This window comes from Heliangelus exortis, chromosome 6 (assembly GCF_036169615.1).
Source record: "Heliangelus exortis chromosome 6, bHelExo1.hap1, whole genome shotgun sequence".
Lineage (NCBI taxonomy): Eukaryota > Metazoa > Chordata > Aves > Apodiformes > Trochilidae > Heliangelus > Heliangelus exortis.
The window spans coordinates 36,985,412-37,000,337 of record NC_092427.1 but is presented as its reverse complement, the minus strand read 5'-3'; the positions used below and the strand labels follow the sequence as shown (position 1 = coordinate 37,000,337).

Below are 14,926 nucleotides of genomic sequence, written 5' to 3'. Positions count from 1 at the left end.
TACGCTGCTTATCACTACAACACAGCAAGTAAAATACTTTGGATTTGTTACAAGTGAAGGATTTGGGATACACTGAAGTCAAGTACCAGTGTTGGCCCAAGTCCAAAGGCAGGCTGGAAGGTTTCCATTTACTTGGAAACACAGGCAGTGTACCAAGACAAGCCACCCTTCAGTACAGTGTTGTGTCTCGTTGTCCTTGGAATTCAGCAGCTGAGTTAAAAAACTGGTATATAGAAGCTTTTTTTTTTTTAAAAAAAATTTTTTTAAAATCCTACATGCAATTCCAAAATCACTTTGCAGCTAAATTTCTGTTGTAAATGCAGGTTAACGAAGCTGCTAAAAGAGGGAAGAAGTTTGTGGGATTTGTAACACAGCATTTTCCTCAACCTAAAGGCTGCAATGGGACCACCCCAGATGGGAGCTCTGAGCTGGAATCGACGCTGGGCAGAAGAAATAGGGAGCACAGAAGGAGAAATTCTGATGAGAACTATAAAAACTGGAATGAAGGCACACTGAGTGGCCACTCATCTGAAAGTGGGATAGAGGAGGAGATGCAAGGAGAAAGCAGCCTGTTGCAGGATGCAGATTTCCAGTTTGGAAAAGAAGTCAGCCCTGTTAAACCACGGAGAGGAGATGGTAATGAATGCTGCTTGGTAACTGTAGAACTAAGGCATTTTGTTGAGCTGTTTTAAAAAGGGGTTGGAAAATAATATCAGCATGTTCTGTTGCATCATGTCCTTGGTTTGGAAGGTGCATCTTTCTGAAATTCATACCTACTTCTAAAGAAGTTGTCAGTAGAGAAAACAGAAACAACATTTACCTTCTGCTATATGTGCATGTGAGTTATGGTAATGCCCCATTCAAATGATACTTTAGTTTTCATACAGTTTATTATAAATGTGCTATCAAAATTCTTGTGATTTTAATTCTAAATTTTCAGTGTGCAAGCAGATAGCTTTTTGCTTGGTATGTGTACAACAAGTGGCAGTAAAAGGATTTTCTTCCTTTTAGAAAAGTACAGTTGTTTTAAAACCTTTTTTTCAAAGTACATATTATGCCCACTTACTCCTAGTATTAAATCATGAGCATGTCATGGATTCCCAAGGATATGTTCTTGTTCCAGTTCTCCTGCCTGTTCCAAACCTGACAACAAATAAAGCCCTTTCCAGCTAGAGCTGTAAATTTACATGCTTCTAGCCAACTCACATGAGGTACAGCAAACAGATCTGATCACAGTGGTTAAAATTGGTTAAAATACCTTCAAGAAGCATCCTGAAAGAGATCACTTGAGTTAACATCTTGACCATGAAATCAAAGAGGGTGATTTTTACAAAATGAATTTACACCAGGGAAAAGTAAGCCTTAAAAAGCCACGTAGGAAGGAAAAGTATCATTGAAACAAAAAGAAAAAGTGTCATTGGTGGGTGGTGGCACCTGAGATAGTGTAATTCCTAAAAGAGGTTGGCTGAAATGGTGACTTCTGGTGCTGAAACACTAAAACCTTCTGGTTTGCTTGGAAGAAAAGGAAGAAGTCATCTAAAGCATGAGACCTAATGCAAGGTGGTGTTGTGTAGGAAGCAGGCAGCATAAAACTTTCCTGTCAGGCTGCATTTTGACATAATAAATTCTTCCAGACATGTTTTAATTGCTCTCAAAAGCAACCTTATTATTTTCCTGTTGAGAGTTAAGCACCCTCTCCAGTTTGTAGACTGTCAGGGTAATGACTGGAAGCACCAAGATAATCAGTGTCCTTATTTTTAACACTTGAATTCAAGCAGTTCTTGTACAACATGCTGAGCTTTTATAGCATGATCTCTTCAGCTTAGCTCTTTCCTTACAGCCTGGAATAGTGAGTTTGCTACATGTAGCAGAACAGAAATCCTGCAAGTAGAAAACAGAAAAGTCTTGCTTCTATTTAGGAGTTTTGGTCATGCAGACTGGTGCCACCAGGAAGATCAGCAACCAGTGCATCCCTTACATTACATTCTTACCAAAAAAGCAACCTGGCAAGAATATGCCAGGATTCTTTACTACTAAAGTACTCAGTAGTTATTTCAGGTTTTAAAAAAACCCTCGTTAATGGAGCCCTCATTTTAAAAAAAGATGAAAAAAAAACTAATGTGAGTTTTTAAAGGAAGTCTTAATGTTCTGCCACTTCAGTAATACATTTCTGTTTAAGCTTAAAAGATGCACACCTGTCTGAGCTGTAGATTTGTGGGTCATAGAGTATCAGTTTTGACCATTTATAAATACATGGCTTGCAGAGGCAAAGTTCTGATAGATGTGGGCAATTGAAGAGGTCTCTTGGGAAACTGGATTATTTTTTTCTGACACCTCACTTTAGCATGTAGGAGAGGAAATTAGGGTGTGTCAGGATAAACACAATTAAGCTGCAACAACCACCTGTGGAGGTGATAAAATCTATGGAGAAAGGAGCCATCTCTCTGATACAGTTGGAAATTTTGCCTTTTAATTTACCTCATTCCAGGCACCTGATACCATTTGTGGTGAGTGTGGGTGGAGTTCTCAAAGCAGAGCTTTGAGAGTTCTCCCAGAGATGGATTCAGGTTATTTGCAGTCCCAGTACTATCTGGGAAATATTCCTTTATTTCTGGAGCCTGGAGAGATGATCATCTTAAATGGGGTCATCTAACTCAAGTTCCCTTGTTTTGGCAGTGTGATACTTCTGCTTTCTAGAGGTTTTTTTCTGTTGATTAAGGTTGCTCAAAAGTTGAAGTAGGAGACAATGAGAGCATTTTTGGCAACTGCTTTGGGTTATTTCCCCACAGCAGTGACACACACACGAGTGTTATTTGTAGGATGTATTCATGTATAGCTAGGACTTCATAACTTCACCAGTGATTTCCTAGGATGCTCTGGATTTGGGAATTTTAATTTTTCTATGGATGCTTGCTTATGACTCTCTGTAACACCACATATTAATGCCTAGATAGAAAAAGCATTTGAGGATATGTAAGTTTTGTGTGTTTAACTCATTAAACACTCATCAGTCACTATGTGGGACACCCCAGTAGACAACTAATTATAATGCTACTTAAATAATCTTCAGCAAATAACAGGATTAATAATTAATATTATCTTTTTATTTTGGAGCACTGTCTTCTGGAGTTTCATTCTTCTTCCCTTTTTCTTTTAGACAAGCTATATACAATCTTCAATGTTTTTGATGATGATTCTACCTGCTGGACCTATCATGAAGGAGTTTTGTCTATGAAAGTAACAAGAAAAGGGCCAGTTATTAGTACACTGGAAGCAGACTGGCTAGAGTTAACCACATTTTATTACAAACAAGGATTGTCCTTAATTGATTCTTTTGTACACTGGGAAACTTCTAAAGGTGAGTACTGTCCCAGAGTATCATGAAAGCTTTACTTGCTTGTGTACAACTATATAATATTCACAAAGTAGATAATGTGCTGCTTAGGGTGAAAAGCAGTAGGTAAATGTGTTCTGATGGTGAAGAATCTGATACCTGAAAAAAAAACTTGCTTCCTGGGCAATTACAGCACTGAGCAATTGAAAATTCTCCTTTGTTTTATCAAATTGAGGATTTCCAAAGCAGGAAAGTAGCATAGCATTGTAATGAAATAAACCCTTTGCATTAGTTCTTTTATCTGTGTTTGTTTTGGTTTTTTTAAGCAGGAGAAATTCTTTACTAACTACAGTATTCTAAAACAACATATTATTGTACCACATATTATTGCTACAATATGTAATTAAAAGATTAATTTCCATTGAATTGAATTAGTCTGAAAGCCAGAAATTCAACATGCTACAAAAAAATAGTATGTAGCTGCTGTTCTGCAGTGAGTTCAAAATAGTGTGAAAAGAGTCTGACATAGTTAATGATTTCAGAATTTATTAATTAATGAGTGCTGTTTGATGGCAAACTTAGAATTTATACTTCACTAACATGATACTTGGATTAGATTTGTTCATGTACTGGTACAAAGTTCTAAATTCTTGGTCTACCTTTAGAGTTGCTTATGGCAGTTCAGTGGAAGGAACCAAACACAGGGCTGCAGTGGAGAACAGGCTTGCAAAAAGTTTGTTGGGAAGGTTTTGGAGACCTTAAAAAAATGTTTGCAATATTCAGGCTAATAATCAAGTGCCCTGGTTTCCTTCAGAATGTATTAAATGATACCTAATGATGATACAAATATAAATGATACATTCTTAATGATGAGTGACGTCTTACTTCTCTTCCTTGCATGAATTATACCAGGAGGAAGAATTTCTAGGGTTTGGAGTAGTTTTTCTGTCTTTTTTGTGTCCTGTGTCTTATTTAATGCTTTTATTCTGATTTAAAATACTGTGCATGCAGCATCCTCATCACAAGGCTTGGGTTAGTGAAGGGCTTAAATGAAAAAGAAAGCTTAAAACATAAAATCTTCAGAAGTTAGACAACCTGGGTTCTTCAGAAATCAAACCCTGAAAATCTTCAGTTTTGTTGCTCTGAGTTTAGAGTGTGAATCACTACAAACATTTCTGTAGCTCTGCAATGAAATAAATTGGGTGACTGTCAGAGGAACAAGTGCATCAGCATCACTCTGGGTATCTCAGGTTGAATCTGGCAGTTAATCCCTCTTGAACTGTGTTGTTCAGTCCAATGGCACTGTTTGTATTGGCCATCTTTTTTTGCTCTTAAACTGTAATTCCTGTCTATTGAAGTAAGTGGAATAATAAAGTTTCCTTTGTGGTGGGGGAGGAGAGGTGAGAAATTGGACTCCTAGTTTCCAAAACAGATTTTTTTTTTTTTTTTTTTTTTTTTTGAGCTGGAAAATAACTCTCTGGAGATCAGTTACAATTCAGTGAGGGGTGTTTTGGGCAGCTGTTGAAATTAATCCATGCAGCTGTTGTCCAACAACAGTTCTGCAGTCTTCTGGTTCCCTCCTCTCCTGGATGTGAATAACTAAGTCAGTCTCTAATACCCAGGTTAGGAGTTATTTAGGGATTTCATGCTGCCTTTTGGCAGCAGTTGGTGCTTCTGCTTCAGCCCCACTTGACTGGGGTGTGTGTTTTAGGGAGAGTTTCTGCTGAATTAAACTGGATATAATTCACAGGCACAGCTTGCTGGGTATGGATGGAATCCTGCAGCTGATCAAACACCTCTTGCCACAGTAAGAAATTAATTCAGCTGCTGAGTTCCTGAGCTGAAATGTTCCTTCTTGAGGTGAACATTGGAGGGTTTTATACCCAGGCAAAAGTTTGGGAACAGAAGGAAACCTTAAAATGTTTTCTGGGGAAGGGAAAATAATATGGCCACTCACCCTCATCACTAGAATTGCTACTGCACATACATCTAATTGTCACCCTCACCTCACTTTTGTTGCTTTCTGACTATGAGGTGTCCCTAGCAGTAGTTAATCTTTTACCCAGCTTCAGGGAAACATGCAATTTTTAGTTACTGGTTTAATAAAATTAAAAACAGTGGATACAGGTCAGGCAGCTGCAGGACTCCTCCTCTAGTGTGTGCTCTATGGGATGTTCTGCAGTGTCAGTAAAAGTCTCTTGCTACCAGGATCACAAGGCAATAACTATTTTAAAGGAAGTTTTTTAAGGAACTATTTAAGGAAGTTTTACCATACAAAGAAATTTTTTAAAAATTCTTAAAATCATTGTCAGTTCTTACTAATTACCAACTCCCATGTGCTACTGCCAAAAGAGGATGCACTCATTAAAATAATCTGGGTAAGTTCTCTCTGAGCAACCATTTGGCCCCTTGTAGTGTTTCCTCCATTTGGAGCTGCCTCAGAGGCCCTCATGAACTACCTAAGGTGAGGAAAAATGCTGTGGCAGTAATTTTTTGCTTTTCCTGGTTTGTCTTAGCTGCCATGCAGCACTTTTTTGAGTACTGAGGGCAGCAAAGTTACCCTGATGTAGCTGATAGAATGAGCAGGTGAACCAGTTTGGTGCATCTGCAGGTTTTTTTCAGTACTGGTGGTTTTGATAGGATGTTTTTTGTGTCAAACTTTTTCTTTGAACAGTGATAGAAATATTCTAAGGTGTTGTAGGTGGACTGCCCACTCTAAGTGTCTGAGCACTAAAGAAATGCCCAAGTCCAAGAATTTATGAGATTGAGTATTTATGAATTTTTTGGAGTTGTGCAGATATTTGCATGTGTCTGAAGCCATCTATTCAGTTCCACACACAATCACATTATATTTATTTGTAATCCAAAAATAAAATATGTTCAACATCTCTTCCAGTGTGTGGAAGAGATACATATGCATGCAAGCATGTAAATAATTTAAACTCAAGCTACATAAATCTCTTACGTGGATTATGGTAAAAAATATTATGAATAAATTGTTGGGTGTTCTGTGGTACATTAGCAAGCATGCTCAAAAAAACAAGGTCACCTATTAAAACCAGACCAGTTGTATTCCATTTTTTTTTTTTTAATTGTTTGCTAGGTGATTGGTGTGTTTGGGTTTTTTTTTCTCTTTAAATTTATTTGCTTTCCCTGAAGCTCTGGCAAAACCAATCATCTCTCTACACCTTTCTGTGCCATACTGGGGAGGATTTTAAACTGATATCCTGAGGACTACATAATTTTACTGTTCAAATTCAGTCAGAGATATCAGTTTAAGAGAGCTTCTTGATGGTTCTGAGGAGAAGCAGAACCAGAAAATGAATCAGTATTTGATGCCCATCTTTAGTTTGGGCCAACCAGATGCTGTCAGGCTTCAACGAGTCAGGGAGTTGTGCTCTGAAACTTCCTTCCCATCAGGAATCTTCCTGCAATTACTTCAGTTTCAGGCTCTTCCTGTGGCCATTTAGGTATTTATTTAAGTAACAGGAGTACAGCTTTGCACTTCAGGCTTCATTTACCTTTATGCTCTCTCCCATCCCACCAAAAGCCACTCCTGTTGTTTCACTGAGATGGCTCAGAGTTCAACTTGGATAGAAAGAAGGTTTTGAATAACAAGTTGACTTACATGCTTCTTCAGATTTATAGCCAGGTGCAGAAATAACTACAAATTTATTTGCTATCTAGCTCATTTTATTTTACAATTTTTAATATTTTTTACAATTTACAATTTTAACAATTTTTACAATTTACAATATTTCTCGTTCAACAAGAAAAAACAACCCCATGTGCACATCTCAGTCAGACATCAACCTCAAGCTTGATTTCAGTTTCTATTTCTCTTCATGTTCACAGGGGACTACTTGCCCAAATCTTTAGAAGGATTATTTATCTACGAAGAAGAAGGTGCTGGAGTTCCAGGTTCTAACAGGAAAGGAAATGATGCAATAGTTGTTGAACAATGGACAGTCATTGAGGTAAATCAGTGATGACTTGGCAGTTCCCCTTTCCAAGTTCTACTTTGCTTTGTTTTTTCCTTAGAATGATTGAGTTTGATGAAGCTTTCAGGGTGGTTTCTTGAAGCCACCTGCATCAGCTCAGCTCAAGCCCTGAGTCACAGAAATGAAATGTCAGAAATGTCAGGCCTGTGGCTGTTGGTTAATGTGCATAAAGCAAACATGCCACAGGGACTCTGGCCTGACATTTACAATTAAGAACAACCATCAAAGAAAACATTGTTTGTTTGGGGGTTTTAATGTATGTGTTTCAAACCAATTTAGACACAATTTCAGCCAGTGCAGCTCCCCTGACAGTGTGCTGAAGTATTTTTTTTTTAAAAAGGGGGAGAAAATAGCAAAAACTAGAAACAGAACAAAAAAATTATAGTGAATTGAGCATGGTTTTCAGATGAATATTCTTTGTAAAATTTTACTGCTAAATATGAAGTACTTCATCTTTACTAGTAAATTACATGCAGCATGGTACAGCAACAAAATTATTTCAAGTTTTTAATATTTACATATTTAATATTTTAAATTTTAATATTAATATTTTAATATTAATAATTTAATATTAATATTAATATTTTAATAATTATTTTATTTAATATTTTAATTATTTTAAATGCCAAATTTAATATTGGCATTCATTAACAGTATCCAAAAGTGTAATCATTGTTGGAGGATTCTAAGGACTTTGTTTTGAAATATTTGATGAGAAATACATTTATCAATGTGAGAAGTAGCAGCAGAAAGCCAGGAACTTGTCTATTTGAAATTGAAAAGCAAAACCAAAGAACAAGCAGAACCCAAGTGAAATGAAAAAAAAAAAAAAACACCCAAAAACAAGAATGTAGGTGGGTGAGATGCTTGCTGACAGCACAGTTTGGTCCTCTCAGAGGATTATCTCCTTATAAATGAGAGTCATTTGTGTAGCAATGCAAATAAAACCTGTACAGAGTCTCTTTACTCCTTTTTATAATTATTAATGTAGGGGTGTGAAATTAAAACAGATTATGGACCTTTGTTGCACACGCTGGCTGAGTTTGGATGGCTCCTGACCTGTGTCCTGCCTACACCCATCCTACGACATGACAGGTACCCAAAAAACAGCTTGACACCATTTTTGGGGTTGCTTTTCAAGATTTATCAAGTGATTCCTTGCCTACATAATGTAGAAATTAACATTATTGCCATTTTTTTTTTTTTTAAACTGCACCCAAAGCTTGATGGCAGCAGCATTATGGTGGGATCTTATTTTACCAGGCAGTTTTAGGATTAGAGTCCAGTGAGTTTCTAACTAACAACCCTCCATTTAAAATAACTTGCTTATATCTAAACTTTAGAGACTGTATTTGGGAAACTTTTTGCCACATGCACAGTCCCCAGCAATGGGGTTACTCATGCTCAACAAGCTTAAACAAGTGTAGAAATGTTCCCTAATTTAGGACCTTGGTGAATGACTGCTTCAGACTGTGTAAGAAGTCGTGTTGTCACAAGACAGTCATGCAACAGTTACTGCAAATTAGGGGAGGGGAATGTGCTTATCCAGCAAGTTACTGACCTGTTTCTCTCCTCCTTTAATGTAGACATTATGTAGACAAATAGTACCAAATTACTCTATCTCTTACTGTAATATTTCAGATGTCTTCTTATATACATAAAAATTATTCAACAGCACATGAGGATCACCTGCCAGGTTCCAGGTTTTCTTTCTAACAAACAAACAAACAAAAAGGTACTGTGTTTTTTTTATACATTACCAAGCTAAAAACAGCAAATTGAACACTGGATTAAGCACACACCTTTTTTTTTTAAATTCTTCTGCCATTAGATTGTCAGGATTTGAAAACAAATGTAGTAACACATGTAAATGAGGGTTCTTCAAGAACCATGGAACAGAGTGGGTGAACTGAGTAATCTTTGGATCCTGAGCATGAAAAATCATGTGGATGGAGGGTTCTGAGAGAGCTGCTCCAAGAAAGTGGAATTTTGTTCAGATTAGTTTTTCAGAATTAAATCCATGTGAAAAGGAGGTTTCTCTGCTCAAGAAAGAAGTGTTAGGGGTTGTTGTTGTTTTGGTTTGTGGTTTTTTTTTTTTTTTGGGCTGTGGTTTGTTTTGGTGGTGTGGGTTTTTTGTTTGTTTTTTTTTTTTTTATAATTATAACCAATTTGTTAAATGCAAAACCAGAAGATACTGTGGTAAAACAACATGGTGTGTCCTCCTCTTGTCTTTCTAAGGGTTTCTGTATGTTTTGTTTTCTTCTGAAATCTATGGAATTTTGAATCCTTAAAGCTGCTGTCCAGAGAGATGCAGTTTCCAGAATATGAAACAAAATGATTATCCTTTAATTTATTTCTTCAAACAAAGCTTGCCTGTGTGTATTAGCTTTGAATAAGGTGATTTATAAGGTTTTGTGAACTGTCAAGCCTGGTTTGCACAAACAGTTGGAATTTTTTGGCCTAATATTAGAGCAGGAGAGTAAACCTTGAGGATCCAGACCTGCTTCTTGAAGGGCAGGAGTGGGCAATGGGGTCTGCATGAATTTTTTAATATGTATTTTCCTAGGGTGGCTTCTGAGACACTTCTGGAGAGGTTGGATGAATAATGTTGTGTGTGTGTGTCACGTATCAACAGACAGCAATTCAGTTTTCTTTAAGAGAAAAAAAGCCATGAGCAAGAATTCCCTATTAGTAATTAAGCTTTCTTAGTCCAAAAAAGAATGTTTCTATCGTGATAGGCCAAGTGGTGGTGGTTAAATACTATTTTTAGGCATTGATGTGGGGTATTTAGGGAGGACAAGAAATTCCTGGATGGTTACTATGTGGCTGATATGAAAGATGCCATTACTGTGGTGGTGGATTATCCCAGGAATGCAAGTTAAATGTCTTAATAAAGAAGGATACTTCATGCTGCTTAACAGCTGTTCTTTTCCCAGACTTGTAATTCTGACCTCAAAACCCAGCCTGAATATTAAGAGGCTTCAGAGACACTGAGCTAACAAAATAAGCAACGTTTTGGGGTGATCTGGCAAATTCATGTTTTCGTATTTATTTAAAAAAATTAATTTGAACAAAGCCCATGTAGAATAAAACATGTTAGCAGGGCAGCCAGCTCCCCATTTTCCTTCAGCTTTATATTTTGCTCTGGTCTGTTTTCCTTTGGCTGTAATTCATTGCAAAACTCTCCCTCATCTCAGATCTTCAGCTCTGTGTTTCTGGCCATTGTATTCACTGCTTTTCTGCAGACCAGGAGTGTGACCAGCAGGCCAGCACATTAAAGTTTGTTAACAGTCAATATTAAGAAGATGATTAATTTTTGATTAAGTTATGACCAAAGAAGAAGACAGATTCACAATAATATTTGTAACCTGAAGAGCCTCCTGCTTTACATACAGCTCCTACTCACTAGATAAATGTCTTCAGGACAAGAATTTGAGAGTAATTATTCCAAGTTTGGAAGCTAAATAGCAAGGATAAAATTAGTAGACCTTTCAGGAGTTAAATCTCTGAGTGGAAAAACATTTTGGAAGGTTTTTTGCTGGTAAGGTAGTGCTGCTGCAGTTACTAACAGGTATTGTCAGTAGTTTGTAGGATGTCATAAATGTTTGTGGTCTAGAATTAGAATTGCTTCTAAAATTATTTAAATCTTTAATGGAACATATCCTTGGCACCAGGGGACTTATTATCCTTATTTTCCCAACCTGGTATCAGCCTGGTGACTGAACTTCTGGCTGCTGAGCAGTTCCAAAGGAGGGCAAAGCTTTATTTTGGGGAAAAAAGTCTGGATGAGTGAAAAGAATTTATCTTGCTCCTTTTGCTCATTTTTCAGAAAACTTTGCCTAACCTTAAAATCAAGTGCTGTGCATATAAAATGTTCAGGCATTAAAAAAAAATCCCAAAAACCAAAAAATCTGATGTGTGACAATGGGAGCCATTGGCAGTACTAGAAAGCTTCCAGCTTGGTGGTGGTTTGGGGGGGGCTCATTAAAGCCATGCCCAGATTTAGTGCCCATAAGCAGACAAGCAAATTGCTGGTGTTTTAACAAAAGAGTCTCTGTTGCTCTTCAGCCCTCTTCAAAGAAGAGACAGGAAAAAGGCTTCAGCAGCCTTATTCTGCAGTGACCTTCATTTCCCTTCCCTGGTTACTGCAGCCCCTGAAAAGGGGCAGGGCTGGAAAGCAAAACCAGACTTGGTGGGTATTAATTTACCAGGACAAACTACTTAGTCTGAGCTCTCAAAATGCCCTGATGCAGGAGGCCAAGAGGGAAGGTGGAATTTTGAGGGGAAAGGATGGGGTGGCTTGCTCCAAAGCACTTTTTCTCATTGAAATTCTGTGGAAATCCCCCTGTCACTGAGTTCTTTGTGAATTAAGCTCATAGCCACTTGGTCGTGTGTGGCATTTTAATAGGGTCAGACTGAGAAAATCCTTCATTTACTTATTGTCTGCTCACCACCGTGTCCTTCCTCTGTTCCAGCAGGGTTTGTACAAGCTGAGATACCTAGTCAAGTGGAATAAGGTTGCAGGATCACTCATTCTCCCAGCAGAAAACTGTAACACTGTTTTCTTTCAATGAATCCACATCCTGAGGGTTGGGACTCAGAGCTCAGCTGGGGCAGGCTGTTCACAGGCTCTTCCAGATAGTATAGGAACACTTTTCATCCCTGAGTTTTTTTCATGGAGCAAATCTCTTAATGTTAAATACAAATAGATTCTGTCAGCCCTGACATGAACCAAGAAGCTTCAAGTCTGTGGATGTTCAGATTGTGAAGCAGAGATACCACAGTAAAATCTTATTTTAGTTCTTTCTGTCCTGCTATGGACCATAATAATGTTTTATGAATAAGTAGAATCATAGATTCTTATACTGAATGCATGTCTCTTGTGTTTCTGTTTTGCTGCTTTTCTTTAGCTCACTCTTAAATTTGTAGGTACTCATCTTCCAAAGTATTTCAGCATCTTTCTTCTGTGTGCATAAAAATCTCCTTGCATGCTGCCCAGAAGTAGGATTTGGGGTGAGATGAGGTGTTTATTGATCTGTAGTATCTCATATTTAAAAGAATTATTTTTTTTTTTAATCTCCCCATCCTAGAGGCCTGGTTTTGAAATTGTTGCACTCTTTCAGTTCCAGGGAGTCAGGCTTTGCAGGATGTGTGCCATCAGTGTGCTGACCTGAATTTGAGGGAAAGGTGGTAAAAACAAATCCATGAAACCTCCAAGGGGATGTGTCAGCAGTAGTGAAAGAGTGTAACACTTCTGAAACATCCTATCACTAACATCTACCATGGTCCTGAGGAATAACTTGGCCATTTTATGTTTCTTTTTATGTTTGAAAAAAAAATTCAACACTGCTTCTTTAAATTCTATCTACCACAGCAGTATTGACATTTGGAAAAGTTCCAGGAGTGAACCTGGACCTTCTTTTTGTTTTTCCTTATCTCACTACTATATTTATCTTACTACTATTTTCTCTTGGCCTTCCTAAAGGCAAATAAAAGCCTTTTATCCATAGTTGGTGAGACAAGAAGTTACTCCTGCTGTGTCCCCTGGATGTCATGCTACAACCAGAAAACACATTTTATTTAGCAGTGAAGGATGTTACTTCCCAAATTCCATACCACAAAGTGTTAAGATATTTATTTAAGCTGTGGGTGTTGACATTGGGCCTATTTGGCATGGAATTAATAGGTAATAACACATTGCTGCATATGTGATAATGAAGATGAGATGAAAGAAAAGACTCCTTGAGGTTTCCTTTAGACACAGAGGTGCAGACTTTGATTAACTTTCAGGAGTAAACATGCTTAGTAACTCCACTGTAGTAATGCAAGTTTTTGTTCTGTGCCTATTTCCATGTACAACACCTTAACCCAGCTCTATGTTTTGGTTTTTTTAATGTGATTACAGAGTTGTTTAGGAATTAATATAACAGTTAATGCTTGGCAGTCTGTGCTCACTCATAAACCTAGCTTAGAGGTGACTCTGAAAGGTATGAACACATTACAGTGACAAATATTGCCTTAAAAATATTAAGACAATTTTCTTTTAAATTTTAGTGAAGGAAATCTGGCCACAAAGCAAGTTGTTTTCCTTCAGAGACCTGTGATGTGGAATTCTGCTGTCCAGACACCAGAGGTAACATGTTTGTGACTTTACTATAAAAGATTGGTATTTCACAGAAACAAACTAGAGTTTCAAATGAATGGGAAAAAATGGAAGCAGAGGGTTTCACTCAAAACAAGTAGAAGGGCTTTGTGAAGGGCTTTTGCAGCTGAACTGGTATGTTGTGTTTTTCTCAGCCTCTTCTGTTTTATTTTCTTACTTTTTATCCAGACTGATACAGTCATCTGTATTTTTCTCTCCTTAGTGTTTCTCAAATACACAAATCTACTCTTTTTTTTTTTCCTGTTGTTGTTCTTCTCCAGGCTTTTGCTTATCTCCAGCCTGACTTCCTTCTGTGTCCCCTGATAATTACTGCTTCCATGCCTGGAAGAACTGCATTCAACTTGCACAATAAATGTCCTGACTTATTTTTCATCTTGACCACCACCTCAGTTCCCAGCTAGTTTTTGTAGGCCACCTATAGTTTATTTCCTCACTTAGAAAAATTCAGAACTCCTGCTCTTTTCTACTCAATGCTCTGTGTAGTCTCCCTTGCCAAGGTCTTAATCTCCTCTTCCATTCATACCCTCTTCTAAAATCTGCCAGTTCCACCTACAGTTTCATTTTCCCCTGGGTACCAAATATCTTCAGCTTTTAACTCTGGAAGCATCTTACCCCTCCTCTCATGCCTGATTTTGTAGTCTTTACATTCTTTACAGGCATTTCTGAAAGTATGTTTTGGAAAAGAATTTTAATTTCACTTGTAAATAAGTAAAATGATTATATCAGTCATCAAGTCACACTTCTCCTGATGCTTCCCTACATTTTTTAATAATCTATATATAATATAATAAGGGCATTGATACTCTTTCCTTTGCCTGTTATCTCTAAGCATCTCTTAAAAGGCAGCATAACTACTCACAAAAGTTAGAATAATTAAGACTGGATTCTGCCAAGAGAACAATACAAACCACTTCTCTAAAACCCTTCAGTCTGAGGAACTGAGGAATCTCTGAGTTGTGTTTTAAATTAAAAATAGGAAACATTATACTCACAGTTTATAGTATTTCAGCCAGTTGTGAGGTGATTGCAGCCTTGGTTTATACAAATGAAAGGATGTGTTTTGTAGTTATTGTTTTGCTTTGTTGTGGTGGGAAACCTTTGGCTTAAGCATTAACAAACTGGAAGTAAACAAGAAATAGCTGATTGGTAGCTATTTACATGAGGATTACTGTGTTTAAAAGCTGAACAAACTCAGTATCTGAATGTGCTCTTTATATACCAGTGAGTGTTTTACTTTTCCACCAGGAAATTTCAGTGTGCTGAGGTCATTTTCAGCATGGGATAAATAGGTAGGTCAGGCTGAAGCTGAAACATTTAGCAGTGTGAAATTTTCCTTCTGCTTTTCCAATAATGTTGGTTTTCCCTTGAATTTTAATCTTTTTACTTCATTGGGTTTTTTTACGAAGAAATCTGAATTGGCAAAAAGCA

General features: G+C 37.3%; 1 protein-coding gene across 4 annotated transcripts in view; it reads left to right on the top strand.

Annotated features, from left to right (window-relative positions):
- Window positions 1–14,926, top strand: part of RFTN2 (raftlin family member 2) — a 29,204-nt gene that overhangs the window by 8,495 nt on the left and 5,783 nt on the right. For all 4 annotated transcript variants that reach the window (XM_071747873.1, XM_071747872.1, XM_071747875.1 and 1 more), the window contains 5 exons: window positions 324–636; window positions 3,158–3,358; window positions 7,190–7,311; window positions 8,327–8,430; window positions 13,390–13,468. In XM_071747873.1, coding sequence (XP_071603974.1) covers window positions 324–636; window positions 3,158–3,358; window positions 7,190–7,311; window positions 8,327–8,430; window positions 13,390–13,468 — 819 coding nt within the window. The remainder of the gene's footprint in view (window positions 1–323; window positions 637–3,157; window positions 3,359–7,189; window positions 7,312–8,326; window positions 8,431–13,389; window positions 13,469–14,926) is intronic.